This window comes from Martes martes, assembly GCF_963455335.1.
Source record: "Martes martes genome assembly, chromosome: 1".
NCBI lineage: Eukaryota > Metazoa > Chordata > Mammalia > Carnivora > Mustelidae > Martes > Martes martes.
Genome location: NC_137888.1, coordinates 204,582,890 through 204,603,162, shown reverse-complemented (window position 1 = coordinate 204,603,162; position 20,273 = coordinate 204,582,890). Strand labels below are relative to the sequence as shown.

Here is a 20,273-nt window from a genome sequence, read left to right as displayed (position 1 = left end):
TGGCGACGCTCCCCGCCCTCCCACTCCCACCGGGGGGCGGGGCCGCCTCTGTGTCGGGGGAAGAAGGCGGGGACCCGGGATGCCACGCCTCCTGCTGGTCTTCTTTTGAAGCCCCTCGACTCTTCACTGCGGACCAATTGGAGCCCGCCCTGTCCCGAGCGCCGACCAATGAGCGGCGCGCTCAGGCCGCTTCCGGCACCGTTCCTTGCTCGCCCCTTCCCCAGGTCTCCCCGCGACGGGCGGGGCGCGGGAGCAGGCGAGGGCTGCGGTGACGCGCGGCGGGCCGAGAGCCAATAGAGGGCGGGCTCGGCGCTGATGGACGGGGCTAGCGGCCAGTGGCGAGGCGCTGGCCGCACTTCCCGTCGGGGAGAGAGTGTAATATGGCGAAGACCTACGATTACCTGTTCAAGCTGCTGCTGATCGGGGACTCGGGGGTGGGGAAGACCTGTGTCCTGTTCCGCTTCTCCGAGGACGCCTTCAACTCAACTTTCATCTCCACCATAGGTAGCGGGGCTGGGGAGCGGCCGGGGACGCCGGAGGCCCGGGCCGGGCGCGCCCCAGAAGGGCTGGGGCTGAGGGAGCGGCTGGGCCGGACGGGTCCAGGGATCTGAGAGGGTCGAGGGGACCGGAGGGGAGAAGAACAGCCGCCTCCACCGCCTTTCGGGGGTTCCCGGGCTTTGGGGGGGAGGGAACCAAGTGCCCATTTTGCAGATAGGGAGACTGAGGCTCCAACCCTCAGCCTGCTCCTCAGGTAGTATGTGCTTTGGGCTGGGGTTCTGGCGCCGGTCATCTCGTTCTGTCCACGCAGCAGCCCTCAAAGCTGTTCTTTTGGAGTCCCCACCTTACAGAAGTGAAACAGGCTTGGGGAGTAGGTCATAGGAAGAGGCCTATGACATCTGACCTTATTAAGCATTTACTGTGTGCTAGTCGCTTTATGTGCATTATCACACTCTCCAGTCTTGAGTGTTAGGTGCTCTTATGAGTCCGTTTCACAGATGAGGAATTTGAGGTCCAGGGAGGGATGAGACTCACCCAAGGTCACAGTCTGCAGGTGGCAAGGATGGAATTTGAATCCATGTGGGTCTAACTCCAAAACTCAAGGCTGGACCATCCCAGAGAGATGTGAGTACTTGCCTCCAGGGCAAGCATTGCTGGTCCATCTAAGAACCAGAACTTGTTTTAAACCATTCCTCTCCTGCTCTTCTCCTCTGGCATGTTGAGGGCTTAAGCCCCTCTCCCTGACCCTGTTTCCCCCACGGGTGATTTTCCTCTAGAAGAAATGGTCAGGAGTCTGGAGGCTTTCTCTGCTGGACTTTCCATCAGTTGAGGGTGACAGCAATGGCGAGTGACAGCTGCCTGCCCGAGGACCTGTCATCCCCAAGGAGATGCCAGATAAAAACTTCAGTGAGAAACCAAAATCAGCCGCTGCCACAGACAGCCCTGACTTCCCTATCTTGAGGCCCAGGACACCGGTTGTCACTGCAGAACAGCCTTTCCCACAGAGCCAGCCCACATTGTGGTTGAACAGAATTGGCTTGTTGCTTCTCAGTGCTGATACCCACAAAAGTGGAGCTCACTTCTCCCCATGCCACAAAAACGGCCATTGCCCGTGTGAAAAATTTTGACCTGGAAGTAACACTGATCAAGCAGAGTGGCCTGTGAGCTCTGCAGTCTTGTTCCAGCCCAGGAGTTGATTCTGAATGGGGGAAACCTAGGGACCAGATTTTGCTTTACCCCTGTGTAACTTGAACCCAATCACCTATCTCCCTGAACCCCATGATGATCTGCTCTTTCCAACCTTGCCCTCCTCTAGGGGCTGCACTTTACAGTTATATGCCAGATGCAGAGTAGAGAGAATTGGACTGGAAATGGCCATGCCTGCTTTCTAGCTGCTGTTTGCCCTTGAATAAGCACTTAGTCTCTCTCAGCCCTGTTTCTTCAGTTTAGGAGTAACACTGGCTGCCTTGACCAGTGCCCTGGTTGGTCGAAGATCAGAAATGTACAGTGGATAAGGGGTTGTCATCATGGCCAGAGGCTGCCTGGAGGAAGCAAGATGGCTCCTGCAGTGGCAGCATCCCATCCTTGGACACAGATATTTCTGACTCCTCCCCCTCCACCACCCCAAGGTCAAACTTTGGGATAACCCTTGCATCTCCACCAATCAGGAAGTGATCTTAACTCCTGGCAGGCTGTGGCTCGATCTCAACCCAGATCTGTTTCCCAGCATCAGAAACTTCCCGTTCAGCACAAGCACTAGTGATACTACTTCAGGGATTAGACTTTTTTGTTTGGTTCCTAATTCTTGACCAGAAAACCCAGTCTAGCACTTAAGGGCTCTGAGGAGACTGGCCTTCACTTCCAGACAAAGACATGACTTGGGCAAGGTCACCTGGGAAGGTAGAGGTGGCCCTTGAATCCAGAATCCCTCCCTCCCACCTTGGTATTCTCATTACATTTGTAGTTTTCCTGCAGGCCTCTGTCTTCTAAGAAAATTTAATTCCTCCTGACCTTGAAGTAATGGCCTCATAATTCTTAGCCTTGTAAAGTTTACACTTCCTAATTAAATTTGGTGTGTTAATGAAACCCAGGAAGAGGAGAGGACAGAGTAATGCTGTTGGACTTTGCCAATGAAACAGTGTTTATTGATTTTCTGTGTCCCTGTGCGTCTGTGACAGGAGGTGGAGGGTGTTTTAGGAAGGAGCATCACTGGGCCTCTTAGTCCTGAACTACAACTGAATGCATAAAGGTGATTCTCTGTTGGCACTAAGTGTACGTCTGGGTTTTCTTTATAGATCAGGGATTAAGTGGCTGTTTATTTCCTGCTCATGTTTCATTTTGCCAAAGCCTATTCTCATCAGCTCCATCGATCATTTGTGGTGTGAACTTGGCCCCGTGGCTCCTGGAATTGGTTCTTTGCTGCCTGGCTCAGCTTCCACCGCCTCCTCAGGGCCCCATTCACTCATTCCTTTAGGGAGACAGATGGTGTAGCGTCAGAGTGCATCGTAAATCACGCAGCACCACATAGACCCCGTTGCTCTTAGTTCTGTTGCCCTGCCGTCTTTCCCCAACACCTGCCATGTGTCAGCAGGGCTGCCAGGGCCGCAGAGATGACTTGGATGAATCAGAGGGAAACAGAAACGCAACAAGGCCTGTAGTCAAGGTGTGTGTGCAGGGCTGGGTGATCAGCTTCTAGCAAATACGTAGTTGGCCTCTGCCATTCTGAGTTACTGGAGACACAGCCATGAGTGAGACACCTGAGTCCCTGCCCTCCTGGAGCTTATGTTCTTGTGGGCAAACTTCAAGTGCAGGCTGACGTTCCCTGTGGCCCCCTGGACACTTCCTGAGGTGGGCAGGGATGGAATTAGCATCCCCATCATCAGTTCTGAGGGGTCAAGCCAGGCTTCAGCCTCATGGCCTCACGAGCAGAGATCTGGGCTGTTTGCCCTCCGTGCAGGCCACTCAGATGGGCAAGTTTATTCCCAGGTTAATGGAGCAAATAAACAGATAAACACTGTCAGGGATAAGTGCATGAAGAAGGAAAAGGATTGGGAGGAGAGAGCGAGGATGGTCAGGAAGGCTCCCCAGAGGAGGTGACTTGAGCAGAAACCTGAGTGAATGGCCCTGGGGCGGGGGGCGGTGAGGAGGTGAGGCAGGTAACTAGAAGGGAACAACCTTGCAAGAACAGAGCAAACAGAGAGCCCCCAGGCCGGATCTTGGGATATTTAGGAAACAGTCACATGAGCCACAAGTGCGGAGAGGTGACCAGGCTGGGCAGAACCTGGGAGTGCACATGCTACCCTTCTCACTTTTTTCTGGGGCCACGGGGGTGGTGGGAAGCCAGTGGAAACTGTTTTGGCTTTTTTAAAACAGTTTTATTGAGATACAATTCGTGAACTGTAGAGTTCATCCATTTAAAGCATACAAGTCAGTGGCTTTTAGTATATTCACAGAGTTGTACAGCCATCACCGCACCCAATTCTAGAACATTTTTGTTATGACAAAAAGCCCCAAAAAAGAAGTCAACCCCCTGAATCTCCCATTCCCCCTGCAACCTCTGGCAACCGCTGATCTCCTGTTTGTCTGGATTTGCCTCTTCTAGAGAGTTCATACGAATGGGGTCCTACGCTCTGTGACTTTTCCTGTCTGGCTTCTTGCTCTCAGCGTGATGTTCTCAGGGTTCATCCATGTTGCACCGTGTGTTGGGGTTTGTTCCTTTTCATGACTGAATAGTAGTATGGATGGACCCCATTTTGTTCATCCATCCATTGGCAGACACCCTAGAAGGTTTGGAACAGAGGTTAGCTTTGTGACACGGTTGAATATGGTTTGGAAAGCCTGGGAGGGGACTGAGGAGGTAGGAGCCTGGAGAATAGCTGAAGAGGCTGAGGGGTCACCCTGGTCTTGGGGAAAGGGGACAAGAGGGGCAGGGGCAGGAAAGCTTCTTGGAAGGTGACCTTCCAGCACGGCCTAAGAGAGAGAGTTTGTTGGGCTGACAGGTGGGTGGGGTGGGGACCGCCAGCAGAGAAGGAACAGCAGGTGGGAAAGCTAGAGGCCTGGAGGCCATGGGAGCGATATCTTGGGGTGTCATGGGGCTCCATGCCCTGTATGCCTAGAGGACCTGGTGCTAGGTGGCCGGAAGCATGGGGCTCTGGCTGGCAAAGCGTCCTGTAGAGGCTCACGCCCAGAGGTGGCCCGGTGGGGAGAGGGGATAGAACAGAGTTTGGCATCTGAAGTACCTGGGTTTGCCTGCCAGCTGTGCTGCCTGCGGCTTCACTCCGGGCAGCTCTGTCTGCCCTCTGAACCTCAGCCTCCCCTTCCATGAAAGGAGAAAGTTCTCCAGGTGCCTCCAGATTTGTTGTGGGAGATTCCGAGAGCCCACGTGCCTGGTGCCAGACGGGTGCTGCGGAAGCCGTGGATGCCGTTACCCGCCCAGGCTGGCAGTGCCCGCCTCGGATGCAGCTTGGGAAATGGGCTGACAGTGATGTGCCTTTTTTTCTTTTCTTTTAGGAATTGACTTTAAAATTAGGACCATAGAACTCGATGGCAAGAGAATTAAGCTACAGATATGGTAAGCGTCGTTGCCACCTTCGCGCATGAGTGCTTTGAGCCAGAAACCCTGGTACCTCTTTCCCCCTCCCCATGACCATGGCCTCCATCTCTTTGTGCCCTGCCGTACAAATCAGGCTTTTCTTCAGAAACCTCAGGGACTGTGCTCTGCTGGTTACTGGGCCCTGGAGTCTGTGTCAGCACCTTCTGGGGACAGAGCTGCCAGTCCTGGTTAGCTCAGCATTCGGATGTGGGCACAGCTGGTTCTGGGCTTCTCGGTGGCCTACTTCCATTAAACTTGGAGAGTGCTCTCTGTGCCCAGGCAGCGGTGAAGGCTGCAGGGCCGCGAAATTCCCCAGCCCAGCGTTTCCTCTTTGAGCCTATCAGGTCACTGAAGGAGGCCAGACATCATTTCCTCTTTTCTGTCCTGGGGCAGCCCAGGCCTTACTTCTCTAACACATAGACCCGAAACCCCTGAACCAAAAATAGACTGAGGCCCAGGCCCCATGGTGAGACCCATGGCCATTCCACTGACCTGGGACCGATTTCTCACGATTTTTAAATTAGAAGCATAGTGAGTCCCTGTTACTGACGCTGACTGTGGTCTGTAGCCCGTGGCGCCAGGAAGGCCGAGCTTAGCCGGTCAGATGGACGGGAGTTCCCTCCCCGTAGCCACGTCACTGACAGGGAAGTATGTGCCCTGAGCAGAGTTAGAGAGAAGTCCTGTTTGAGAGGGTGGTGCAGTCTCCTGGCCCCAGCTAGCCCCTGTGGTGGGAGGGAGTGCCCTCTGATAGGCCACAGAGCCACCCTCCCTGCAGCCTGTCTCCCTCACCCAGCGTCAGAGTGCGGGCATTGCCCTGCTTGCCAAGTATGTCCCCTCAGCTTCCGTGGCATTCACCTTGGACTCGGTCAGACTCCAGAGTCCCAAATCTAGATGAGGCCTAACCCTTGTCTGTTGGGAATCAGGCAGTTTCTGGCTGCCTCCAGAAGTGCCTCCACCTGCCACACATGGCTCCCAGCAGCCTCCGTGCCCGAAGTCCAAAGTGATACTGGGACAGGAGTTTCACTTTCTTCTTCCCCTCTCTTCCATCTTCTGCTCTTAGCAGTCTCGGGGTTAATGACTTTCGTAACTTTTTTAGACTAGGGCCACGGTTGGAAATAAAATGACTATCCGTAATCACGGATGTCACCTGCTGTTGGCATCAGAAAGTGAACAGAAGCCCAAGTGAGGTGCTTCTGTGCGGTCCAGACAGAGAGCCCTCGGCAGGGGAGGAAGCGGGTGCGAGGTCGTGAAAGGAACCGTGGGTCCAGAGACGAAAGACTTGGGTCTTGCCCTGGCTCTGCCACCAATCCATAAAGTCCCCTTTATCCCAAACACTGAATACCTCCCATGCCAGGAGCGGGGCTGGGCATAGCGTGTCTCAGCCTGGTGTCACCTCTGCCCCGATGACGGAGGGCTTTCTCCCTGGCCTCCACCAAAACAGCAAGTGCAGAAGTGCTTCCGGGCCCCCCTGAGGTTGCCCAGCCCAGCCCTCCTGCCGTGTAGCCAACCCTTTCCAGACCCTTGTGGCCCTGGACTTTCACAGATAATATCTGACTTGCCTCTTTGGTGACCCAGAAACTCTGGGGAGAAGCCCCAGGAACCAGAGGAGTCACGGAGGGGGGGGTATGGGACATGACTTCACGCCCAGTGGGGCAGGTCCTTAACACCTCCTGAGTCACCGTTTCCTTCTCTGCGGGAACAGGGAGAATGGAGGTGCTGCCCCACGGCAGGACAGTGAATTAGGAAATGACCCGTGAGAAAGCGGGGTGTCCATCCTGGGAAAATGTCCCCTGCTGCCACTGTAATGGTTATTGGTGTTTGCCATCACTGGTATCCCTTCTTCTCCTCTAGGGACACAGCTGGTCAGGAACGGTTTCGGACGATCACAACAGCCTACTACAGGGGCGCAATGGTATGGATTGGTTTTTGCTTCCTTTTCTCTGTTTTTCTTCTTTTTTTTTTTTTTTTTTAAAGTCAAAATGAACATCACCATCTTGAATACCAAAGCCGGGATGTTTCTGGGGAGCCCACGCTCGGGCGTCTTAGGGGTCCTCGGTCCCAGGTTAGTTTCAGGAGAAGACAGTGTGCCCTGCCCCCACGTACATCCCCTTCTGCTTTAGAGACAATGCAGGGTTTAAGGAAACCTAATTCTTCGGGGATGAGGGAAGACCCAGGAAGCCGGTTCTTCCAGGTGAGGTCAGTGAAATTGGAGATGGCATGCCCCAACACTTAGGAGCATTCACGTGGCCCACGTAGTCTCTATGGAGTCTGCGCCCAAAGACTTGAAGATTATCCAGGACCTGATTTGCTCCGGGCTATTGGCCGTGACGTTTGTCACCTGGGCCAGAGGCGCGTGCTGTGATAGGAAGACTTGCTCCTCATCCCTCTAGTACTTCTACCAAACACCTTCTCGAGGCCAGGCCTGAGGTAGACATAGAGGAGGACCTGGAATGGGCTGAATTCCTGCCTTCGAGGGCCTTGAGCGGGTCGTGCATGTGTGAGGCATGTACAGAGCCGAGCGCTTGGGGGCTGGAGGGAGAGGGAGCCAGATGCCTGCAGCCTGGCTCAGAGCCCCGGGTCACCATCTGACCTCCATCTCCTGACTTGGAAAGTGGAATAGAGAACAGAACTGTGTTCCAGGCAGCTGTGAGGATGGATGGCCAGCTGCCCCTTTCTAGCTTCCCCCACACCCCACCCTCCCCAGTGTACACCCCATCTTACAGCGGCATAGATGCCTGTTTCCTCCGTCAGTCCATAAGCTCCGTGAGGGCAGGGCCCCGTCTTGGTCACTGCCGCATGCCCTGTGCCTGGGACTGTGCCTGGGAAGTGCTGGCGGACTGCAGAAATGACTGGCGGCATTAAGTATTTATAATATCCCACGCAGCTTCTGAAACATAATAGAAACTCAGTCATGTGGGTTGCAACCTTAGCACTCCTCATTAAAATGTATTTACTCATTTTCCTCTCGCCTTTCTGTGCTGTGAGGGGACAAGGGTCTTGGGGATCTGGGGCCCGGCCCTGGGGGAGCTTCTGCTGTGTGGCCCCAGGTGGGCCCCATCCCTGTCTGGCCTGAAAGAGCGCCCCCCCCCCACCCCACTGCTCCATTCACTGAGCCCCTTCCTGGTCCAGCTACTGGGCCCAGGTCTTGGCCATTAACCCCTGAGCATGGGTGCCATGGTTATCCCCATTTTATAGACAGGGGACCTGAGGCTCAGCACGGTTTCATGCCCTGCTTAAGTTCACGTGGAGGGTAGATGGCCAGGCCAGTACTGATTGGCTGTCTCCACTGCCCACATCCTCAGCCAGCCCCGGATGACACTAGGCTGAGCCATTTGTGTGGCCCTGTCCAGCCCCAAGGTTTGTGGTTTGCAGTCCTAAATCTGTGCTAACCCGTATGGAAGCCAGCAACCACTTTTGGCTCTTTGAGTTTAAATTGATTGAAGTAAGAAATCCAGCCCCTCAGGAGCACCAGCTGCATTTTAACTACTCCAGAGTCACATGTGGCCAGTGGTGACCTCACGGGACAGTCAGAGGACATTGCCACCATGGAAGCAAGCTTCTCTCTGCATAGTATTAAACTGTGGGGGCCCAAATTTGGCAGCATTGGATGTCTGTTGTCCCGTCATGAGCTTACAACCCGATACAGGGAGCTGTGCACAACAAGGGCTTGGAAAATGGTCATTTGGAGCTTCAAGGAGAGTTTCTGGGAGGACCTGGAATAGGGCGATTTCGTGTTTTCTAGGGACTTCTCTTTCCTGATAGAGCTCTACCCACTGCTCGCACCCCTTGGTTGGCGAATAGCTGGGACCTTGGAATGTTGAGCCTGTGGCAGCCAGAGTCCTGGTCCACCAGATGGGCCAGTCCCTGGATAAAGAGTGGAAAGGCCTCAGGACCCCATGGCATCCCTTGCCCCTGATGGCCAGAGGGCAGCTGCTGGGCAAGCGACACTTGACTTACGGAGTCTACACACCAGCGTCTTCTACTCACGCTGGCCTCGGCTGGGGCATGGTGGACAGCGCGGCCCCTGAAAGCTCCGCCGAGTTATCCCACAAGTGGCCTCTGTTCAGTTTCTCCGAGAGAGCCCTGAGAAAGGGCCCCCAGGAGGCATTTTTGAGGGGTCCCGGCCATGGCCGTGGTTGTGGCAGGCTACGAGTCTGCCGTGCGTGCCCTCAGGTTCATGGGTGGGATTTAGGATTGCAGACGCTCTCTCACACCTTTGAGGTTTTGTCACACATCCACCCCGTGATCCCCACCTCCCACCCCAGCACCCACAGCCTGTGTTCTTACTCTGCAGACTCAGAGTAAGTAAAGTAAGTAAGTAAAGTAAAGTAAAGTAAAGTAAGTAAGTAAGTAAAGCTTCAGAGACTTCCTAGCTGGCGCCAGAGGTCATGGGTCCAGGGCTGTGCCCTTGGCGGGGTAGCCTGAGGAACTAGAGTAAGCTAGGCTGGGGCAGGACAGCTGACCCCATTGGGCCACAGAGGTGGCCCTCAGCATTGCTTGGTCCCGAGGAGGGCCCAGGGAGGTTCCTGAAAGGGCTGGTGTGATCAGCTTCTTCAGAGTTAGCCTTGCCTGGGCTTCAGTCTTAAAGGTCTCTTCTGTGTGCCTCAGTTTCCCTTGTATCAAACAAGGATATTTGCCCTGCTCGGTGATGGCAAGATCATGGGGACCCCTGGACTGTCCCGTGGGTGCTCACGCATTGGTTATAGAACCTCAGGGGCCTCAGTGCTGCCCAGCCCCTTGCTCCAAGCTGGCCCCCCACTTAGGTGGAGTCACCAGAACGCAGAAGTGTGTCAGCATCAGGCCATCCAGGGGTTCAGGCCTCAGTTGTGCCCTTTACTCTCAAATGGTACAGGAGACAGGCCTAGCCATCCCCCCACCTCAAGGTCCTCATCTGTATAGTGGGGGTGGTGGCACCCATGTGACCAGGACCTGGAGCTTCAGGGAGACCCTACTGCAGTAGGTGCCAGACGAGAGGTCATGCTGGAGTGCCCAGAGGTGACTCAGGCTGGGGAGGAGGGTGGCAGTGAGGGAGGGGGTGGGGGAGGCTGAGCACAGCAGAGGAGGGGCGTAAGGGGAAGCCCAGTGGGCACTGGGCCCATGGAGCACAGCATTCGGGGCAGGGAGCTGTGGGACACGAGGCTGGGAGGTCAGCAACACCTCACGAGCTGCTGGGCATGGGCCAGACTTTCCCTGCTGGCCCTGGGGTGGTGGGAGCTGGTCTGTAGGGTGAAGGGTCCCCTCGGTGACTCAGTAGAAAGGACGAGAGCCTGGAAGACTGGGGAGGAGCTGGTGCTGCAGTCCAGCAGAAGAGGGGGTGGGACCCAGGGGTGGAGTAGAGGCAGTTAGTGGGAGGGGTGTCCTGTTGGGGCCAGTCCCAGTGCCCCCACCTTGCTGGGGGCCTCCCCTGCAGCTCGCAGCTTGTCCAGCACGCGTGTCTGTCTCCCTCCGCTCAGGGCATCATGCTGGTCTATGACATCACCAATGAGAAGTCCTTTGACAACATCCGGAACTGGATTCGGAACATTGAGGAGGTAAGGCTCATAACTTCTGCCATGGCACAGGAACTTCATACGTGTCTCTTCTCAGGCTCCACCCCAGAGCTGCCTGGTCACGGATGAGATCGCTGAGACCCCTAGAAGTCACTTGCCAAGAGCCCTGTAGCTAGGAACATACCCAGGATGGAGACTAGAAGCCAGGCAGCTGACCCTGGAGACCACACATGGGCCTGGCCTCATCACAGGGAGGCCCCAAGAGCCCATTTCCCCAGAGGGGCTGTTGGGTCTGGGCAGTGTCTCAGTCACAAGAGAAGGGATATCCGAGCTCTTGATCGCCGTGAGCATTTGGTGCTGTCTAGGAAAGGAAGGTTCTAGAATTGGCGTGACCCTTGTGTTGGGTGGACATGGTCGGAAGGCATTTCAGTTTGTACTGAGTTCCAGCAGAGCAGGGTGTGAGCTGGTCTGAGCTACCTGTGTTCAGGCCAACAGTTCTTTGACTGCAGCTGGCCGGGAGGGAAGACCTGGAACCGAGGAGGGAAAAGAAGGCAGCAAGGCCCACCTCCCAGTCCCAAAGCTGGTGTCCTCGCCTTCCGGCTGTCACCTGGACAATAGCACTTAACGGCTCTTGATGACTCATCAGGTGGGGCTTTGGTCCGAGGTGCAGCCAGAGGACTTCACCCATCCATAAAGCCACGACCAAAGGTCCTGTCACCACTGGCATCTGTGAGCAGTGGCACCAGGCCGCCTTCCTGACAGCCCCGCATTGGCTGGCTGGAGGTTGGGCCCTGGCGGAGGACAAGGAACCGCTCGCATTGATCTTTGTGGAAATTCACTGTTCCAGCCAAGAGGGGGCCTTGCGGTTAACAGGAAGTTGGGCAGGGAGCGGGGCAGCATGTCTCACCAAGACCAGACCTGAGCTACACAAAGAAGGCCCTTTTCCATACCCCAGTCCCTCGGGAAGCACTGACTCCTCCACTGGGGCCTGGGGAAAATTAGAAGAAGAGTTCTGTTCAGGCATGGCGGAGTGGGGGGGCAGTTGTCAGAGCGCCAGGGGATAGGGAAGCACCCAGGGCTGGCTGAGGTTGGGGCGGCGTGGGGGGGTGGCAAACAGGTGTTGCCCATTTCAGAGCCTAAACAGAGAGCTGGAGTGGGGCAGAAAGTCCCAGGACAGCAGCTGGGGCCTCCGGCGGAGGAGCCAGAGAGGGAGGGAGGCAAGCAGAGGGAAATGGCCAGCCTTGCTTGCCTCCCATAGGCCGGGCCCTGCCAGAAGCCCAAGGATGGCCTCAGAATCTAGGTGACGACACGGCCCATAGAGAAGCTGTCCTCAGCAGCCAGAAGGCGTGTGCTTGGTTAGAGTACTAGTCAGAACCTGGACTCTGCCCTTGTATTGGCTGTGTGACATGGGACAGGTTACTCAGCTTCTCCGAGCTTCAGCTTGTCGCCAGTACAAGGGTGTGCTAGCAGTCTTGACCCACCACCCTAATTTCAGGACAGACTGCGTGTTGGCCTGTAGTCCCATCTAACCTCTCACCCGCCCTCTCTGCCCCTCCACCCCAGCATGCTTCTGCAGATGTCGAAAAGATGATACTTGGGAACAAGTGTGATGTGAACGACAAGAGACAAGTTTCCAAGGAACGGGGAGAAAAGGTGGGCACGGCAGCCAGCTTGGACCTGGTGCCTCACGGCAGAGGGACCTCGGGGTTTTAGGGTTCTCTGCATGGAGGCCTGTTCTGGCCCAAAGGGTCCCCAGTTGCTCACTGATGGAGTGGGGGCAACTCCTTCACAGTCTTTCTGAGCATACACTGACCCGCCATCCTGGCTTGTGTAAGACTCGGGGTCTGGGACTCAGGACTTCACCAGGCAAAGTGGGACACGTTGGTTGTGCCGGTGGGGTGCTTTCCTTGGGAAGGGAGAGGGGAAAGCACTCCCCTGGCTAGGGTTCCGTCTAAAGACTGCAAGGGCGAGGGCTTCTGGGGTGTGCGCTGCGTGCCCCCAGACGGCATCTGGTGGGAACCTGCTGAGACCACAGGGAGCAGAGGACAGAGCTGGGGTTTGAGCCGGGCCCCCTCCATCTTCCTGCCAGAGACATTCACCCGTTCACCACCTACTGTCCACGGGGGGCTTGAGGGAGCAGCCCAGGACGTCACGTCCATGGCCTGAGAGCCCCCTGCAGCTTCCTTGCTCTTCACTTGGTGGTTTGTGGGGTTCAGGGGTGCCTGGTGGGCGAGGTGCACATGTGTGTCTCCCTTCCTCACAGCTGGCCCTGGACTACGGAATCAAGTTCATGGAGACCAGTGCGAAGGCCAACATCAATGTGGAGAATGTGAGTCCCAGGCCCACGGCATGGACCCCTCCAGGCTGAGGAACAGGCTGTACCCTCTGGGGAGGCTCTGACCTCAGACTCTGGGCTGCCTTATCAGCTGGCTGGCCCGGAGGCACTTTTCAGACAATGCCATGTGCCAGGCCTTTTGGGGGAACCGCTGCTGTGTTGTGACATCAGCAGGTGTGGGCCCCAGCTGGCCACAGGGCATTATTTCAGTGGCTCTTGGGCAGCCCTGGGCAGCAGGCACTGTTTTGCAGATGGAGAAACTGAGCCTCGGACAGACCTAGCTGACTGGTGCCCAGGCCTAGCTCCAAGTTTGTGCTCTTGGCCATGCCACCCTCAGATAGGCCCTGGTCACAGCCCAGGTGGAGCAGGGAGCCCTGTCTGAGCTTTGGCCCAGGCCACCCTCTCTTCTCCATGGGCATGCAGGCCTCGCAGCTAACCTGCCAACCTCTATCCCACCGCCCCGGTGATCTTCCTACAGTGGGTCTTCCTTGTCACTGCTGAGCTCAACCCAGTACACCTGGCACAGAAGGCCCTCCCTGACCAGCCCCAGCACCCTCCATGCCACGCCACCTGTGTGGCACCCTCCCTGTACCCCCTTCTCCCTCAGGGCCCTGCCCAAATGAGCCTTCCCCAGGGAAGCCTCTTGTCCCTCAGACCCATAGGCCCCTCCCCCTTTGGGTTTCCTTAGCACCCCAGGTCACCCTTCACAACAGAACTTCCCACATCATGTGTCCCCCAAGAGAGCCTGGGTTGAGCCTTTGTCAAGTCTGGGGAGAGAAACCTTTCACCCAGTACTGGCCTTTCCAGGCCTCCCTGCTGGCAGGGAAATGAAGCTTATTGGGCTAAGAATGGTTTGTCTTTCTCTCTGCCCCTGACCATCAGAAGCAGGGGCGAAAGTGGATAGAACACAGGAGTCAGGGATGGAAAGCTAGGTCGTCCTCCTGGATCCTTCCAGCTCTGTCAGTTAGGCACTGCATGCCTTCAGACAAGTCATTCACCCCTTTGAACCTGAGTGTCCTTTCTGTCCAGTCATGGTGTCCCCCCATCCTAGGTCATTGGCCCAGGGGAGGTGGTGGTCCAGGTTGGCAGGAGTAGCCCAGTAGCAGCAGGAGATGGGGCTGGGCAGGGGACACCCACACCCGGGGAGCTGCCCTAACACTGCCCCCCTGCCAACCTCACAGTCCCACCACTTCTCCTGCACGGGTGGGGGGCAGCCCGTAACCGACAAGCCCCTCTCTGTCCCCTGCTCCAGGGGCACTAATGACATGCTTATTCCACAGGCGTTTTTCACTCTCGCCAGAGACATCAAAGCAAAAATGGACAAAAAATTGGTGAGTGCATGTCCTTTTTTTTTTTTTTTTAAAGATTTTATTTATTTTGACAGAGATCACAAGTAGGCAGAGAGGCAGGCAGAGAGAGAGGAGGAAACGGGCTCCCTACTAAGCAGAGAGCCTGATGCGGGGCTCAATCCCAGGACCCTGAGATCATGACCTGAGCCGAAGGCAGAGGCTTAACCCACTGAGCCACCCAGGCACCCCAAGTGTATGGCCCTTTTGAATCCTTGCTCCGGTCCCTGTTGGAGCCAGCCGTCCTTGGCTTCAGTGCTGTGATGCATCCCCAGGGCAGATCCTGCTCATCGGGGCCCAGCCAGACCCAGCAGTGCAGCTCTGGAAAAGGGGCAAGGGGTAGCGGGAGAGGTTTAGGCCCTTGCACCCAGAGGCACTGCTTTGTTCCATCCTTCCTATGTGGCTTGGAGCTTCTCCATGCCCAGTGCTGCCGGCTGAGAGCACAGGCTGGCAGGAAACACATAGCCCCTTCCATCCCACCTGGGAGATGGCATGCATGAGGAGAGAGCCTCCTGCAGAAAAGCCCCACGCAGGCCCAGAGCCACAGCCCACCCCGGGATGAGTCCGCCAGCAGGGCTGTGTCTGACAGCCACCGGCTCTCCATCTCGAGTCCACCCCCAATGCTGTAGGTCGGGACAGCTCTGTGACCTTCAGCGTGTCCCAGGGCCTTGGGGCCTCGGAGGGGTCCTGACTGGATCCCTCCCCATCCACCCTTTTGTTCGTTTTCTGGCTTTCTTGCTTCATAGTCCCAGGCACTAGTATTTTTAGTGCCACCTTTGGTCATGTCTACACAGTCAGCTATACTTCGGGCGTGTTCAGCACCTAAAGGCTGCTGAGAGTGTTGCCCCAGAGCCTCCAGCCCAGTGGCCTCTCTTTCCTGGCCCTTTCCCACCTTTCGTTGTCGGATACGAGAGCGTAAAGCCGTCTGTCACTTGAGTCACATCTGGTCACACACGAGGTCACATAGGACACAAAACACCGCTCAGGTAGTTCACATCTGATTTAAGATGTGTCTTCGTAATTCTCAGGAGCCGTGAGTGGAATCATAAGGAATAGGATTGATTAGTAGCAGCCCCTTAGCTGAAACAAGAAGCCGACCGCGTGCACAGATACACTGACCAGCAATAGCATGTCATTTTCCTATCCTTCCTTTCCTCTTCAGTGTGACAGTAAAATTGTGATTCTTGGTGATCTCTCTTGACACTTCCCCCCCCCCGGCACTTAGACTAAGCGTCGTGGTGACACTCTGCTTTCCACGGCCTGTAGGTGGCCTCCGGACGTGCTGTATGAAGATGGTTTGCAGCCGCAGTCCTTGCATTTCCTCTTTCTCTGAACTGGATTGCAAATCACAGACGGTTAAATTCCTCCTCATTTCCTAACACCTTTGTTTATGTTCAGAGTCTCAGCCCCAAACCACTTCCGCTCTGCCTTTTCTTTTTAATTGAAATATAATTGACACGTAACATCGCGCAAGTTTGGGTTCCCATAATTATCATTCCTTCTTTGTGTTGAGAACAATTAAGATTGAGTCTCTTAGCAACTCTGAAGTTTATAATACGGTGCAGTAAAGTCAACAGAGTACTGTTGACTGTAATCACTGTGCCATGCCTTAGCTCTCCAGAACCTGTTTATCTCCGAGCTGCAAGTTCCTGTCTGTCACATCAGTGATGCGGCCAGCTCTGCCCACCCCTGTCTTCTCTCTTGAGAGCATCACAGAAAGCCAGGCTCTGCCCCGCCCACCCTGCTGCCAGACCTCTGGGCCTCTCCTGGTCTGCGCAGCCCAGTGCTCTTCGCTGCACTGAGAGCAAACTCCGCACTGCCCAGGCCGCTGCCGCCCTCTCCGCCTTCTCACCCTGCTGCTTCCCTGTCGTCCGCTCCAGCCACACGGGCCCTTTCCTGTTCCTTGAACCCCTCACGTTCCTTTGGACTTTCCCCTCCACCTGGGGCCCTCCCCTCTTGCACCAGCATCGTGGGGCTCCCGCAGCAAATTCCCGTAACACTCTCAGCAGCATCCACAACACGTGTGTAAAAGTTCTGGAGGTCACAAGTCGGAAACAGATCTCAGCAGACTAAGACCAAGGTGTCAGCAGGGCTGCCCTCATCCCTGGAGGCCCCAGGGGAGAACTCGCCTGGTCCGGCTCCTGAAGGCCATTCCTCGTCTTGTGAGCCCTTCCTGCATCTTCCAAGCGAGCCACTCAGCATCTCTCTGACCCTGCTTCCTCCATCCCCATTCTCTCCACCGCACCTGGGAATTTGCTCTGCTCTCAGGGTTCGATGCCCCCCACCCCCGGGTGATCCAGGCTGTGCTCTCCATCTCAGCTCAGTCACATGTGCAGAGTCCCTCCTGCCATGTCAGATTTCCTTCTGCACAAGTTCCAGGGACGAGGGTGTGGACATCTTGGGGGTAGTTATTCCGCCGGCCACAATTGTGCCCCTGGACTGTCCCTGGCCTCACTTCACAAGGCCTCTGTTCAGATACCACCATCAAAACGCTTCTCCACCCTCTGCCTGTCCTGTCGCTCATTACTCACTGCTATGGGAAATCACTGCTTTTTTGTTGACACGTATGATTTGTCTGCCCTGTACAGTGTGAGCTCCCCAAGGCTGGACCATTTGCCCACCACCACATGCCTGGTGCCCACACAAGGATCTAGCACAGCGTAGGCCTCGATGGCTACTTGAATAAATTCAGGTTTTACTTAAGAGCAGAAAGATGAGAAGGAGTTAGTCAAAGAAAAGGGGACCAAGCCATGCAAACAGGGTGGAATGGGAGAAAATAGATTCTTCTGGATCACAGGCAGAGGGTTCAGATGCTGGGTGAGGGATTTAGGGCACTCCCCCTGAGAATGGGGGAGTATGGGTGGGTTTCAGTATGGATCAGCTGGATAACATTAGAGCGTAGGGCCTATAATACCAGCTGTGGGGCAGAAGGTGGACAAGTCAGAGCCTTGGCACAGGGACATGGAGACAGCCAGGTGTGAGTGGCATAGTGACCTTGAACCCAACTCCTCCCTCCCTGCCCCCCAATCCCAGAGGGCAGTCTTTCTGCCACCCCTGGGCTGCCTTACTGCGAGGGACTCAGCATAGTGGGTAGATGGATTGAAAGGAAGGACGTTGGGGCAGGGGGCAGTGAGCAAATGGGAACTATGTTGAAGGGATGAATGGGAGACGGGGGATGGGCAGGCGAGTAAGGGACTGAAAGAATGGTTGGTTGGAAAGGAGAGGTAGGTAGCAGATGTGTGGGTCTGAGAAAAGTGAGTTGTCAGTTAGAAGGGACAGTTGGATGGTTGGCTGGTTGGAAAGTGACAGAGTTTGACAAATGGGAGGGGATAGAGGGGTGGATGGACTGGCAGATGGGTGGTTGGTTGGTTCGTTGGCTGGTTGGCTAGTTGGTTAAGAGACATAGAGCTGATGCTCAGCCATGACCTCAGAAAACCTTTTGCCATTTCAGGAAGGCAACAGTCCCCAGGGGAGCAACCAGGGAGTCAAAATCACACCAGACCAGCAGAAGAGGAGCAGCTTTTTCCGATGTGTTCTTCTGTGAGGAGCACTGCCTTACTCTGAGCCTCGCTCAGCCGAGCTGACTGTGCCTGTCCTGAGTGAGGCCCTCACTCAGCCGGGGCCCTCCCCCTCCAACACTCCCTGCCGTGCAGCGGCCCCTGGGCCCATGGCCACCAGACACAATTGAGAAATTGTTTATTTTAGTAACTGTCTGATCTTTTTCAACTTTGGAGACGGAATAAGTTAAGAATTTGCTATTTTTCCCTCGATGTCTGCTGAACGGGCCCTCTCGTCGCGTAATCAGAGAGAAAGACGGAGTTGAGGTGTGACCGTGAACGTCAGCCAGCATGGCGGGCCTCCACCTCCAGGCCTTTAATCTCATCTCACTGCAGCACAACTAAAGTCCCACCGGAAAGCCCGTTCCTAGCCCCACCACAGAAGCCAGGCCCCCAGAGGCCAGCGAGGGTTCCGGGAGTTCCAGGCCCCACACCCTGAGCGAGGCGACGCATGCCGGGCCCACGAAGCGTCCACCTAGCACATCTGACGCCTACTTTCTCCTCTTCTTTAAGTTTTGGACAAGTGACAAAAACCATTCCCTTTCCCTTCCTCTCTCTTCTTCGCAACTGTCAAACCAAACCAAAGGGAAGCACAAATTACGGAAATCCTGAGGAAAGAAGCATGGGGCGGCCCTTCCTGTACACAGCCAGGTGCTGGTCTGCAGTCCAGCGAGGCCTTGGGCGTGGTCACTGGGCCTCTTGGCATTCCCCATCTGAGCACCGAGGGGACACCACATGGGCCACAGGTGACCCCAAACGCGCAACCACACACGGTCCACCTGTGCTTGGGGCATCTGCCTCTTGCCCCCCACCCAGGCGCCCTCCCACGCCTCTTCCCTCCCTTTGTCTCCAAATCGGACATCCTTTCTAGCTGAGATTTTTATTTTTCCAGATCTGTAGTGTCATGAAGTGATTCCGTCTTTGATTTCCAGCGGCAGACCCAGGTGACTGGGAGCTCGTGCCCACCTCTGGCCAGGCGGGCTGGGAGCATAAGGCCGCGCTTGGCCTGGGCCGAGGCACAGGCGCCAGACTGAGCGCAGAGCAGTTGAGTTGGTTTTAACTGCAGTCACCCGGTTCTGTTGTGACAGCTCTGCCCTCCTATGGAGACTGTGCAACTGGGACCAGGTAACCAGGTCGGAGGGGCGTCACCCGGGAGCCTTTCTTTCTCTTTTTCTGCCCCCCGTCTTCGCTACCCCGCCCCCAAGCTGCTGTCAGTCCAAGCCATTGGCATTGTAGTTTTTTTCTTTTGTGAATTAAAACCAACATACCAGCAATAGTCTGCTCTCCCCTGAAATCTCTTAACATGCTCTGTTTACATCGATAAATGCACTTAAGGAAGACAAATTAAAGCTCATTTTAAAGTTAACGGGGTTTTTTTTTTACAGCTTATCTTATTTCTTGGTTTTAATTTCATCTGTAAAATTAGAGATTGGACCAGATTCAAGTTAATGGATTTTTATATCCACATGTTCCTGGAGGTGCACGGGTATGGCCAGGTATTGGGTCATGGGTCCCCGGGAGGCCTATTACTTAAAGCACAGGCCCTCCTGGCAGGGCCTCCAGTCCTGTTCCACTCTCGCATGTCTTGGCTCTCGTCTGCTCCTCAAGGTGTGCCGGGTTTGCTCTTACCCCAGGTCTAGACAGGATCAAAGCGCAGGAGGTCGGTTACCCCGAGCTCTGAGGAGATGAAACTTGTGACCAAAAGCCTGACTTGGAAGAAGCAGCTTCCCGACCCCCAGCTCTGCCCTCACCATGCACCCGTGTGGGGACTCGTGCAGTAACCATCTCCCGGTGGACTGCAGGCTCCGGCCGGGCAGGGACAGTGCTGGTCCTATCTGCTCCGTCGCCAACATCTAGCACGTTGCCTACAATTGGGGCTCCGCCGATGTTTGTGGAGTGAATGAATTCATGAATAAGCCTCGTTGGACGGTGGGATGGTTGAAAACACATCAAGATCAGCAATGGCAGAGACTCACTGCCCCACCCCCGCCTGTCCGCAGGGCTGAGAGAGCACTGTGGTCCCTGCTCTGGGAGCCACCCCACCGGGCCAGGAAAGTCCTACTTGCTAGCTGAGGCCTCCAGTGAAAAGCCCAGAGCTACACCAGAGCAGGAGGGGCCTTGCAGTCCCAGATCCATATCCCCCTGCTGGTCCTCTTCTAGAAGTTTCTCTGGGGCCACCTGTCTGCTCACAGTTTTGAGGACTACGGTCACCAAGGGCTGGGGATGATTCTGTTGTGACATTCTCAGGGGAGGACTTCAGTTTGTGTAAGACCATGTCCCCCAAGTGGGTCAAGGTTATTGGGGGGAGCCCTCTGTGGTAGAGCCTCAGGAGGCTGGGCCAGAAGTGGCCTGAGACCCCCCATGTTTCTGGAGACTGCACTGTATGCAAATGAGACCAGGCTTTTGAAGGGGCGAGGGTCTCTTGGGCTGGTGCAAGCCCCTCCCCATGGGCTGGTG

The 20,273-nt window shown here is 55.7% G+C and overlaps 1 protein-coding gene across 1 annotated transcript; it reads left to right on the top strand.

The window, feature by feature from the left end:
• Positions 1-232: 232 nt before the first annotated feature.
• On the top strand, positions 233-19,180 carry RAB8A (RAB8A, member RAS oncogene family). The gene is made up of 8 exons (XM_080808769.1): positions 233-504; positions 5,008-5,068; positions 6,941-7,001; positions 10,543-10,620; positions 12,142-12,231; positions 12,842-12,907; positions 14,194-14,244; positions 17,711-19,180. Exons 1-8 carry the CDS (start codon positions 381-383, stop codon positions 17,801-17,803), a joined length of 624 nt encoding a protein of 207 aa, XP_080664895.1. The 5' UTR covers positions 233-380; the 3' UTR covers positions 17,804-19,180.
• Positions 19,181-20,273: the final 1,093 nt, after the last annotated feature.

What these genes read in the sequence shown, in the direction of transcription:
- RAB8A (XM_080808769.1), top strand. Translation starts at nt 381, where the DNA reads ATGGCGAAGACCTACGATTACCTGTTCAAGCTGCTGCTGATCGGGGAC. An exon ending in GGATTCGGAACATTGAGGAG is followed by an intron (nt 10,621 to 12,141) that starts GTAAGGCTCATA and finishes CCTCCACCCCAG; the next exon opens with CATGCTTCTGCAGATGTCGA. An exon ending in CCAACATCAATGTGGAGAAT is followed by an intron (nt 12,908 to 14,193) that starts GTGAGTCCCAGG and finishes CTTATTCCACAG; the next exon opens with GCGTTTTTCACTCTCGCCAG.